Source organism: Meleagris gallopavo, chromosome 10 (genome assembly GCF_000146605.3).
Source record: "Meleagris gallopavo isolate NT-WF06-2002-E0010 breed Aviagen turkey brand Nicholas breeding stock chromosome 10, Turkey_5.1, whole genome shotgun sequence".
Lineage (NCBI taxonomy): Eukaryota > Metazoa > Chordata > Aves > Galliformes > Phasianidae > Meleagris > Meleagris gallopavo.
The window spans coordinates 15,319,132-15,332,079 of NC_015020.2; the positions used below are offsets into that span (position 1 = coordinate 15,319,132).

Here is a 12,948-nt window from a genome sequence, read left to right on the forward strand (position 1 = left end):
TGAGGGCCGCTCCCGCTGAGGGGCGACGGGGTGGGCGGAACGGGAGCGGGAGAAGCAGCGGGGCCGGGGCGCGAGGGAGTGGAAATAGCAGCTGCGAGCTTCGCCTTTTCCTCCGGCTGCGTTCCGCTTGCTGTTGCTCGGGGTGATTGTTGTGCGCACTGTGAATTCATCGCCGCTTATGCGGTTAGTGAGCCTTACGCGGCATGAATACCTGCGCAAAATTTCGCTTGCGTTGTGTTGTATCTCTGATGAGGCTGAGTTCTCCTCGGTACATTCTGTTTTGCAGTGGGATCCAGCTGCGCCCTGAGGTAACCTCGCAGGTAGCGACGGATGCGCACCAGCGGGTGCTGAGCCGCACGGAGCGCCCTGCAGCGCTGGCAGAATGCCGTTACCGCCGCCGCCACCGCTGTGTAACCGCACCGCTCCCGCACGCGGCTCTGCTGCTCGAGAAAAGGTTTTTCTTGCTGATGTTAACGAGGCAAGTTTATTCTCTTCTGTTAAGTTTGAAAAATGGCACACTGAAACGATGTGAAAATCTTATTTCTTCTTTCCTGAATATATAGAGGAACCAGGATAAATTAAATTCCACACTGAGCCTTCCAAGGTGCCATTTTCAATGAAAGCAATTAAATTCAACAGCCCAGCTTTGGTTATATAAGTAAGAAAAAGACACAGAGACTTGAATTGTGTTACTCAAACTGAGGCCTGCTAGGAAATGTAAGCATGTAGTAAAATGGGAAGCTTAAGTATGCATTAAAACAAATAAAAACAACAACAGTTAACTGCACTATTGGAGTGTAGTTATTTGCCTTACAGCAAGAGTTTGAGATAAAACACTCTACATCCTGATTTTGTAGGGGAATGCCCCGGAATTCTGGTACGCATTTTCTCAAATACATGACAAGGCATATGGAAGAATACAAACTTTCTGCCTGCTGAACCCATTTGGAGAGGATGCATCACTTGGTGTGGAAGCAAGAGTAGTTGGTTATGGCCAGGTATGGCAGAGGCAATGCAGCTTCCTGGTGCTTGGCAAGGGAGCAGGGCAGTGGGGTGTGTTTGCCAGCGTGCACCTCCTGGAGTTGGACTTTGTGCCACAGGCAGCACATGTCCCTGTGCAGCTCCAAGGTAAGCAGCTGATCCCAACCAGGAAAAGAGAAAAGCTGCTGCTGCCTCCATCTGGGATGAACTGCTGTGACACGTGGTATCTTCAAATTCACTGCAGGTAGTTTACCTTTGCCTCATGAATGAGATGTGAGCTGTCAGTCAGAGGGTACATTCTGTGGTATCATAGGGTTGTACACTTGTTGGAAATCATAAACGAAAGTGAGATTTTTGTAATGCCTAACACTTCTGAATTGCCTGAAGAGCTGACTTGTTTTATGCTGGTATGCCTTGAACTGGGAAGGTGCATACCCTAACAGTGAATGATACTAAATGCTGCATAATCATGAATATGTTTCAGGGAAAAAGGTGTGTGGTACCTGTTACATCTCAAGAAGAGGGAAAACACTGTTCACTGATTCTGCCATATAAAAATGATTGTCATAGATCTACAAAAGCTATCCAAGATGGAATATATTTTACTGAGCTAAGCAAAGAATCTGATGATCTGGAAGAACAAGTAAGAAAACGAGTAAAACAAAACATAGAACCAATGTGAATATAAATTTATTATGCAAATCTTTAACATTTAGTCTTATCATTTTCTTTACTAGAAATAGTTGAAATATATATTCTTTTATGTCCTATGCATGAAAATATTCCTGCAAAGTTGGAAGGAGTTCAGAGGGTCAAAATAAGTCAAAATAGGAGATAGATCACAATGAATTCATATATAACAGCAATTAAATATGAGCAGTAGTGTGATATGGAAACCTTGTGGAGTAAAGAACCAAGATACCTTTTAAAATTAAATATGATTTTTCATTTCTGACTTCCTCAGTTCTCTTCTGGAAGTCATAACCTTTACTTCCTGCAAGCTGACAGACAGGTGTTTATTCTGAACATTCTTTAATTTCAGAGAAACTTTTTTTGACCTTTAGGTTTTCATAGAGCTGACAGTCTTATGGCATGAGGCTTTTTATTGACAGCTACAGAGGGAGTAGCTTCATAGACTGTGGGAAAGATATTTATGTGAGTACCGGACAATGGCATAATTAATTCATGTCCATTCATTTCTCAATTCTCGGAAGTCTTCTTAACAATTCCCTTTATGCTGATCAATTACCATGGGGGCAGAAAATCACTGTTCCTGTTTGCAATGTACTTATTTCGTGGTAGTGAACCCGCACCATTGTAACCAAGGACAAATTAAACACTAACTGAAAACATTGTTTATAAGCTGGCAGCGACTGCACAGGAGGAAACTTGGAAAAAGGTGTGGGGGCCATGTCCTGATAAACCTGGGATCAAGATTACAGAACTGTCCCCTCTGCATAAAGAAAGCTCACCAAAAAATCACCTACCACAAAACTTGAATGGAAGTGTAGAGAGAAGAAACACTTCAGACAAAGAGAAAAGGTAAAATTTCATAGTAAAGGAGTGTTTTAATAAGCTACCTTTTAATTTATTTCTGAATACGTATTTGAGAATAGTGATGCAGAGAAGCCAAAGTGTAAGATCCATACCCCATCAACTTTACTATGCATCTTCTAAAAAAACAGTTGTAAAATTATATGTTATCAATTATGTATGAGCCTTATTTATTTGCATACTTATTAGCAAAAGTCAATTTGTATTTATTATTTTGTATGTGGTCAGGGAGAAGGAAAATGCCTCTCACGAAAATGGTGCTTCACAGGAGATTTTTGAAGCAGTAATGGCAATTAATTCAGCAAAGAACTTGTTGCCAACTTTTAAAGACATACTTGGTAGAATGACAAACGTAAGTACATTGTATTCAAAACTTTGTACACACACTAAATACTGAATTAAAAAATAGTTATTGAAGTCTTAAATTTCGGTTCTCTGTAGATGCTTGTCCTACTTCTAAATCCCATTTGCAGAGGATGCACAAAAGAGTTCTTAAAAGAGCAGAGAGATGTGAATTTTCCTATTTTAAATGTTGACAGATATATTCATCAACCTTATTTAGATATGTTCCTTAAAGCCTGCTTACCACTGTTTTTAAGGGGAAAAAAAAAGATTTGCAAGTTACAAGTCAATGCTGCCTGACTATAATTTGGAGGGAGGTTTTCATGTTATTTAAATAATTTATCCATTCAAACTGTCATCCCGGAGTTTCATTTGAACTTTTCTTCAAGAACATTTACATGAAAGTTTTCCGTATTTATATTATATGCAGGTGCGGAATAGATGACTTCTTTGCAAGGAGTTCTGGGAAACCTTCTGATTCCAAAGTTTCCACTTCTTTGTCATCGTTGGTTTTTTTTTTTGTTTGTTTTTAATTATTTATTTATTTATTTATTAAGCTAGCATGAAAGCTTTAAAGTGAGATTTTGGGGTATTTATCAGAAACAAATATTAAAAATACCTTATTTCTGTTATACTGGAAGAGGAACCTCTGTGTTTCGCATACTGTTTAAAGATTACTACAGCACCATTTTTTCTTTGATATTTCACTTTTAAATGTTGCAATAATTTATTTATTTTTACTGTCTGCATTTGAAAGCAATATCTAAATGTTAGTAACAAATGTTTGAGGGAGCGTTGCAGATCACGTGTAATTTCTTGGTTACAATATTTTAACAGGTTTGTAAACTTTCTACATCAGAAATGATAGTTATTGATACACAAGAGGATTTGCTGGTAAAAGAGTTAACAGCACTCAAAACTACCAAAAGATTGTTATGGCTCTTACTTCAAAGAAGAGAACAGAAACACGTAAGATGATCCACAGCAATCACTAGCTTCCTGTGGGAGCCAGGGATCACATGTCTGTAAATTGCAGGTTCTGAGTACCTGGACAATGGAGGGAAAGAGGATAGTCCCACAGGGAACTGCTTTAAAATAATGGGAATGCAGAGAGATTAAGGAGATGGATGCACCTGGAGAGCCAGGTGGGCTGTGACAGGGTGCAGGAGCTAGTTAGGCAGAGGTAGTTCCAGCTGAAATAGACTTACTTATTTTAAAAAGATTGAAAACAGCTGTTCTAATTTCTGATATGGAGTGCAGTATGCTTGGGAGAGCAAGCACAGCAGCAGTATGTGCTAGAATACCGAGCTTAGAACACAACTTGACTGAAGGATTTGCTCTGCCCTCATTCTGTGGCTAATAATGTTACTGCTGGTGTGTGTGTGTGATCCAGGACGTCTTATGGTACTGATTGTCATTCAGAGTTTAGATTATGTCTCATGGTATAAAATGCTGAGTTACCCTGTCTCCTTGGAGATGTTAGATTCGTTCTCTCAGCAGTGGCAGTAAAATGCTTTGGATGTACAAAGTGGAAGTCCTGCTGTTTGTTTTAGTCTATTTATTTAAATGTGGACCTTCTCCAAATTTTATATTTTAAAATGTCTTTGGCAATGTTATAACTACATATATTCTCCTAGATTTATGCTAACAGTTATTATAGATTGATTTTTCTGTTCTCTTAGGCTGTGTTTTATGTTTCATTCTTCAAACTTTTATATCTTAGTGAGGTTACTGAAAGCTTTTAACAGTTAATATTAGTCTGTAAAGTATTACAGTTTGTACAAATACTTTTGCTGTTTTTGATTATGCGTTCAAATAACGTTTAAGCACATAAGATCTTGAAAGAAATAAATTGGCATAGGGGGTTGGTCTCGATGATCTCTAGAGGTCCCTAACAACCCCTACAATTCTGTGATTCTGTGAATGACCCTAGTTTGTTTTCCTTCCCAGAGAAGTTTTATGCACTAAGTAAGTTGAATCTTTAAAGTTTAAGCTACCAACTCTAAATAGCCCACAAGAATGCAAGTTTTAATATTTATATGTACCGAACTGAAAATAAACTAAATAGTATGCCAAATTTAAAGCAAAACAGTAAATCAATTGTAAACTGAAGTAATTTGTTAACGTTTCCTGCTTTTGTCTTGCAGATAGACAGTGAAAACATTGATGCTTTGATACAGAAGTTAAGTGAAAATGAAACCCACAATACTGTAAGTAAACTAAAATATCTGTTACCTTTTTATTCTACGTCGTACACTTAAGAAGGACTATGCCATGATATACAATTTCACATCAGAGTAGCATAGGGAGTATTCTACTTACTGATACAATTGAACTGTTACTACCACTTGATTATTGCATATTTTAGAAAGGATGCAAGTTGGACTTTGGCATCACTTCTGTTACAGAGTAGAATGCATAATACGTTGTTTTGTGTGTAAACTCTACTGTTGCAGTTACTGTAAATGAAATAAATATTTCTGTAAGAGAGTCCTAGATTTTTTTCAACTAGAACTTGTAATTTATTTCTATATCAATGGGCAGAAAATGATCATAGCTTCATTAAAATTAGAGAAGGCCTCTAAGATTATCTAGCCCAAAATAATCATTAAAAAAAAAAACTTAGTAAACAATCTCTTGTATTTCAAAGCCATTCTTTATTTCATCAAACAATATCTGGAATAGACTGAACTAATAAATAAAGCTAAAATAATGGAGCAGAGATCTAAAATAAAGAGCTATACACTTAAAAAAAATGCACTCATTGAGTTTTGTTCATAAATATTTATGTTGTATTAACTTCTTGCATTCTAAAATCTCTGAACTGTGCTGTATTCTGCTCATCATTTGTTTTCCTATCATTTTTCCTACTACCTGTCATATTTTTTTTAAAAGCAGATTTTTTTTTAGAGCAATATAACAAGTATTTAGAACAATTGGACATGTATGAAATTGTGAAATATGCTTCAAATTAAGTCTTAGTAGCATGTCTCAAGCAAGAGTCTATTATGATCTATACAGTTAGAGTAAACATTGATTCATCAGGCCATAGTTTCTGCCATTTTAGAAATGATGGCAGTGTTTGTAATGTATCATCACAAAATGGAATCTCAGTCATCTTTAACTGAAATCTTTGTCAGTGTGTGTTATGTTATTAGGCATGAAAATAGTTGTGGGTTTTTTTTCCCCCTTCATGAAGAGTCTCAGGAGAAAGATAGTAGAAAGAGAAGAACACATTAAAGAACTTTCATCTAGGATTCAGCTTAAAAAAAGTGAGTGACCAGCTATTTTGGAATAAATGTTTTCTCCCAGTATACTATATTCTTATTTTCTAATCTAGTGTTTTGATGAAAGCAATTATTTCAAAGATCTAGGCATTAAAAAAATGCCTGGAAGACATTTCTATACATAAAACATCAACACTGTATCCACACCTGTTTTGAGTACAAATTTTCCTTAACACTAATGCCCCACAGTTCTGGGAGGGCCATAAATCCAGACTAATGGCTTTGGACTTTGAGTGCTCTTCTTACTGGTATCTGCATTAACATTAACACTGTTAATGTAATACATTAACACTATCTCTAGTCTGTATGAGTAATATGATTTCTTTCTCTTTTTGTTATTATTTTATTTAAAGCAAGCCAAAGGAGTTAAGTTGCAAAAAAATTTCATAGATCAGCTGACTTAAATTCTCGTTGGAAGTTGTCTTTCCCTTACTGTTTATGTATGCCTCTAAAATCGAATGATTTAAATGTATCAGTAATTCTTAGATTAGTTGGGGATGTTTGGGGTCTAATGAAGGTTAGCTCACATCTAATTACTTAGTGCAGAGCTCATCAGTTTGGCTTAATTTTGGTGGACCTGTTGTTTATGTGTTTAGCCTGGATTTCTGTGTTGGTGCATCCAGGCCCATTTTATCTTACAAAATTAAATTAAATATGGGATAATAAGTGTACAGATATTCTTTAAATGTTGTCATTTTTGTTAATTTTCTACAGAAAAGTCATATTGATAGCACTGCTAACATTAGTAAGAAGCTATTGCTTATGAGTATATTTGTAGACTATGCTTTATCTTTTTCACCTTTTGAGGGAGTTAGAATGACAGTTGGGAATTCTGCAATAAAGTAGAAAGAATAAAGTTTACATCATATGGCATTATCTCCAGAGACTGGTAAATCTGTGTTTATTTCCCTTTCTTAGATCCATATAGTGAAAGAAGATTATCTGTCAGGACCGGTAAACACAATTGAAGCTCATCTGCAGTATCAGATTCAAAGAAAAGAAGTGGAAAACGATGAATTAAAGCTGAAAACACAGGTCAACATTTCTATGTGCTTTACATTTAAAGGCAAATTAGCAAAGCCTTTCTGTAGGTTTATTTCAGAATTGAGAGTTAAATCTTTTTTAGGTGTAGCTTTGATCAAATGGAATAAAACATATATTATTTCGTATATCACTTAAAAGAAAACTTTCTAAGAAAAATCTGAAACAATTTTTTAAAAATAACATTTATATTTTGCAATCTATCTTCGTTGTCTTAATTGTAGGTAATTTTCTTCTAATTATTTTAACTTAGTCAACTAGTAGTCCTGCTAAAGAAATTTAAGCAGACATAGAAGTGTTTGCATTCACCTAATTTTACTATCTGAAAGACTGATATCTTTCATATTGAGTGTATGAAAACTGCTTTAGGAAGAGAGAGACAAGTCCCAGAATGAGTTTTCCTCTGTAAGTTGTTTGAGACAATTGTGACAGACCAGCACCTGTTTCTTTTTATAAATTGTGGAGGAATTAATAATCCTCTTAGTATTGACTGATACACTTGTGACTAATTCCTAACCTCACTGTGTTTAAGGCAGGTGAAATCCTTTCCACTTACTTAAAAAAAAAAGGTAAATTTGGGCATTTGCAGCAGATGCTTGTTGTAGAACACGTCAAGAAGGACAAGGTCAGAGGGCAGGTAACGGAGTTGAAAGTGGTCTCAGATTTTGGTATTTGAACCCAGTAATGAACATAGGCCTAAATGAGAAAACCTTGGCTGAAAAATGTTTTATTAATTTTCAGTTTTTTTCTTAGTAGCACACATCGCCCTAGAAATTATGCAAATTTGAAGTTGTTAAGGAACCTGTCTCAGCTCAATTGCAAGAGGAAAAAAACACTTATGTATGATTGTGTTCCTTGTTTTCCTATGAATAAAAATTGATTTCTCATACTATGTAGCACATTGGTTAGAATTACTACATTTTTATTAACTAGAACCTGGAAAAAGTAATTGATGAATAATTGTATTTTCATTGAATCTTTGTATAAAATTGTTGTTTGTTTCTTTTACTATCAGTTGACAGCTAAAATCCTTTAGATTATTTTGTTAGTACTTAGGAAAAAGATTGGAATAGCTCACAAAATTAATTCACTGTTTAAATTTGCCTTGGTCACTGAATAATGCCCAAAGCACTCATTCTTATATGATTCTGACCCCCTGTGGTTGTAACAGGAGATAACAGTTATTTACTGAAATCAATAGTTAAGAAAGATTGTACATAGACTCAAATTTTTTCAGTTTCTCTATTCACTGAAGTTGTTTTTCCTGAAAGTCATGTGTTTTATGTGAAAACTATTTCCTGCATATATTTACATGCAGAGAGACAAAGACCTGTTGGAATGCATCTAGAGAAGGGCCGCAATAATGATCTCAGGGATGGAACACCCCTCCTATGAGGGCAGGCTGAGAGCTGGGACTGTTCAGCCTGGAAAAGAGAAGGCACTGAGTTGATTTGACAGCGGCCTTTCTGTATCTAAAGGGGAGCTACGGGAAAGAAGGGGACAGACTCTTTAGCAGGGTCTGTGGTGAGAGAATGAGGGGAAGTGACTTTAAGCTCAAGGAGAGTAGCTTTAGGTTGGATATGAGGGAAAAGCCTTTTACAGTTAGGGTGGTGAGGCACTGAAACAGATTACCTAGTGTTGTGGTTGGTGGCTCATTCCTGGAGACTTCCAAGGCGAGGCTGGATGAGGCCCTGGGCAACCTGATCTAGCTGTGATGTTCCTGTTCACTGCAGGGCAGTGGGACTAAATCCTAGTAAGCCAAGACCACTTTTCACATGGCAAACTATGTAAATTTTCCACTGATTGTGGATAAGTTTTGAACTCATTAGCAGCACCTCTACTGGCAGATATCATCTAATGCATAATATGTGCATTTTACAGCAGCTGGTAGATAAATCTGGCAGATTAACATAGTTACTAGGTAAATTGTGTGTTGCTATGGTCTTCCACGTAGAACATAAGTTAAATGTTAGATCCAGAATCAACTTTAAAAAGAAAAAGACATTTCTAAACATTCTTACGGTTAGGATATTTATCAGTGACTTGAGGAAAAAATATATATATTACTGGTGTGTATATACTGCTATAGCTTGGCAAAAGAATAGCAAGTGAGATGAATGGAACTTGCATTTTTCTTTATGATAAGTTACTGGCAACCACTAACTTGTGCATGTTTTTGGCAAGATATAGAGCCTTTAAAAATAATTGTATCTGAAATTCTTGAAGAATCCAGTGTGGATTTTATCGTGTATGTATACAGCATATATACATAGAATATACACAAGGCATAAGAAACTCTCAGAAAAAGTTTGTTTGCTAGACAATTCTATTTCATTTTTAGAATGTACCATTATATGCATGAGAAAAAGGTAGATTTTGCAAGAAAAGGGTAAATTGTCATTTGATAACAGATCGTAACACAGTGCATATATTAAGAAAAATACCTTGGTCTTTCCTGTCCTCTTGACTTAAAATACTCAAATCCAAAACCTGACTTTCATGTTAAAACGTCACTTGCAGTTTTACTGATCTTCAGTCCTATCCATGTGCTTGCTCACTATAGATTCAGAGCATAGACTACATCAATTTATATTATGTAATGTGAGGTGATATTCATCAAAATGAATAACTAGGCACTGATGTAACCACTTCCATTTCCCATTTCAGGAATGGGTTTAATGTCAGTGCTGTGTCATCTACAGAAATTTGACATTCATTTCAAAGAGCATGTGGTGATGGTTAGACTGATGTCTTTCCCCCTGCTCCTGCTTGTTTGTTTCTACGCCTCCTCAACCTCTTATCTTGCTTATCTTTGTAACAAATTTCCCAACACGTAATTTCTCTTGCCTAGTGTAGTACAAATGTTGACTAACTCCTTGTGTCAACCAGAAGATTTCAGATACAGAGATACTAATGGAAAAAGGTTATAAATGCAATTACTATTCTTAATTATGATACGTCACAGACAGATTTATAAGGTGTAGGGTTTGAAAAGAGTTGATATTTAATTATGCTGCAGACTCTAGAGAAGAAAATAGCAGAGTGGAAACTTCAAATTGATGACTACAAGCATCAGATGTTGGCCTTGAGGGAAACAAGTGAGCAAAAGAAGGCTGATCTGAGAAGAGCAATCAGGTCCCAGAAACGAAAAACTGAATGCTTTGAAGAAGCTGTGGAAAATTTAACCTCCAGAGTAAAAGAACGTGTGAGTAATTACACTGACCAGTGTTGCCCTGTGTTAAATTGAATAACTGGGAGACTTTCACCTCTGTAGAATAGGAAAGTTTGTTGTTGGATTGTTTGCATCTCTTATTTTTGTTCCTCAGTTAAGGAAAAGCTTGGTATAAGAGACATGCAAACCATTCTTGTATTCATAGCTTTTGTTTTGTTAAAATTTAGTGAATGTCTTTAGGCAGTTGTACACTTCATAGTAAGTGAGCGGAGTCTGATCAGCTTCATTTATGCATCTTCTGATCTTTCTCTTAGACCTTTGTGGAGCTACAGCTAAGCTCAAAAGAATGGTATACTGTCAGATGAGAATTGGGGTTGAAGTCTTTATTTATTAGCTTATGGTGTCTAATATGGATGCTTAGCTTTCTATTTCTAAGCTGCTTGCTTTGAGCTTTTTAAATATCCAAGCACATGACTTCAATTCGAATTGTTGGTGGCTTCTGCTTTGCCCTTCACCTGTGTACAGTGTGTAATATTTGAAAAAGATCAGTTGGATCAGGACTGTGTTGAGACCTCTGACAACTTATTTAGATTTCCTAATAAGAGTGTTATCACAGCTTCTGTGCATTGCCATTGTTTAGGATTTGCCTGTATTAAGAATATTTTTCCAGTCAGTATATCTGGATATGATTAATAATTTGTTTTCTTTGATCTTTGTAAGAAGTAACATTTAGCAGTACAGAGGAGTAGCATTTGCTTATCTCCTGAACTGGTAGCGTTTTGTAGTTGTACTGTTGTTTTCTTTGCATTAAAGACATCATTTACTTTCAAGATAGCAGTAACCAACATACTAGAATTTATGTAACCTTGCATTTCTTCTATGCTATGTATTTTTTAATTCTTGAAATGCTTTGAAAAAATTTTATTTTGGTATTAGTTTATATGTAGAAGAGATGTTTTGGAGACACTTTTGTTTTAAGAAGTATTTCATCTTAAATAATGGTACATTCTGAAGTTGATATACAGTACCTATGTTTAACTGTCTACACTTTGAAAGTAAGTTTGTATTACACCTGAATTTTTTAAAATGTGGATAGTTTATTTGTTCTCTTTTTGAGATAGTAAGACAAAATTTACATTGCTTTGTACTAAAGAGTTCCAATAAATAGTTCTTGTTTAGAAGATTTTGTAGAATGAGATGGTGCTCCTTGTGGCATGCTTATGATACATGATTTGTAATTAGTGTATTTTGTAGGAAGTGAAATTGTCTGAGATACTGTCAGCTTCTGATCTCTGGAAAAAACAGCATGATAGAATGGTAGAAGAAAAGACAATGTTAGCAGTTCAGACAGAAGACCTAAAGAAGTAAGTTAAACTAGCGAAGATCCAATTTATTTTCTGCAGTCACAGAAATTTGGTATTTAGTAGCTTATTAGAATTGACAGTGAAAGCAATTTTATGTACTTGTATTAAAATTCTGAGCAGAATTTAGCAGCTAGAAACCAGAACAAGTTTTAGAATTCTAGCTTCATATCACAAGTTGTTTTGTTGTTTGTTTTTTAAATAACTCCTCTGTAGAAGCGAGGAACTTGCTACTTCCCCTGCATAGTTTCTTTCAGCTGGAGCTTGCTAGAGATTATTGTGCTGTTTCACAGAATCATTTACTTAATTATTCAACAACTTGAGTCTTGACCCTTGCATCTGTTGCAACATAAAAATGTCTTATTTGGGCTTCCAGGCTGTACTGCAGACTAATGACAGCAAAATTATTTTGGTTCCACTAATATCTCACCCTACTAGTTCCTCGCAGATGCACATTTGAACACTTTACTCTTGTCTGAAAAAGCAAGACAAAACTGCCCAATCTTACTCAAGCAGTGAAATATAGATGAAGAATATGCCATCTTTGTCAGACAATGACAATTATCTTTTAACTTTTTACATATCTTTTTATATGGGCTCTAATTCAAAAAAGCAAAAGAAATCAGTAAGTGCTTTTATGCTTGGACTAATGCAGAATGCTTATTTTATAAAGATCTTGATTCATGCTCAAACACATAACAAGTCAAATTAAATTGGCTTGATTACTTGATTTTTGTTTCAGAATCTCTTATTTCTAAAAATATTTTCAGCATATTTTAAAATTAAAATGTACAGGAGTACAGGTAAATGATGTGAGGTTGAAAATCTGTCTAGGCAGCTATGGTCTACTGTATATGCATATGCATCTAGGAAACAAGAGGAAAAGGAAAACATCTATGATACTTTCTTCAAGTGTTCTTTTTACTCACTGCTGTTTTTTGCCATTTGTATTTGAACTGGAAATACAAGTCTGTATTGAAATGTACCATTCTATCAAGGCCTGTGGTACTAGACACCATATGGCTACCTAAAGAGTGAGATAACTCTCACTGTTTAACTTCATTAACATGAAAAAAATGGTGAGGGACAAATGACAAATTACTGTTTTTAATAATGGAAAGTACTATTCCTAAAGTAACATGAAAAGCACTTATTAGGACATTGTCTGATAGACTCCTCAAAAATTCAGTATCGCTCCTTTTTTTTTTTT

General features: G+C 35.5%; 1 protein-coding gene across 1 annotated transcript in view; it reads left to right on the forward strand.

The window, feature by feature from the left end:
* ODF2L (outer dense fiber of sperm tails 2 like) overlaps positions 1-12,948 on the forward strand; it is a 63,461-nt gene that overhangs the window by 43,476 nt on the left and 7,037 nt on the right. Inside the window, exons 4-14 of the mRNA XM_031554977.1 lie at positions 287-478; positions 858-998; positions 1,466-1,624; positions 2,345-2,523; positions 2,764-2,887; positions 3,715-3,846; positions 5,025-5,087; positions 6,077-6,148; positions 7,083-7,199; positions 10,225-10,410; positions 11,632-11,741. Of these exons, the coding sequence (XP_031410837.1) occupies positions 383-478; positions 858-998; positions 1,466-1,624; positions 2,345-2,523; positions 2,764-2,887; positions 3,715-3,846; positions 5,025-5,087; positions 6,077-6,148; positions 7,083-7,199; positions 10,225-10,410; positions 11,632-11,741 (1,379 nt within the window). The 5' untranslated portion in view covers positions 287-382. The remainder of the gene's footprint in view (positions 1-286; positions 479-857; positions 999-1,465; positions 1,625-2,344; positions 2,524-2,763; positions 2,888-3,714; positions 3,847-5,024; positions 5,088-6,076; positions 6,149-7,082; positions 7,200-10,224; positions 10,411-11,631; positions 11,742-12,948) is intronic.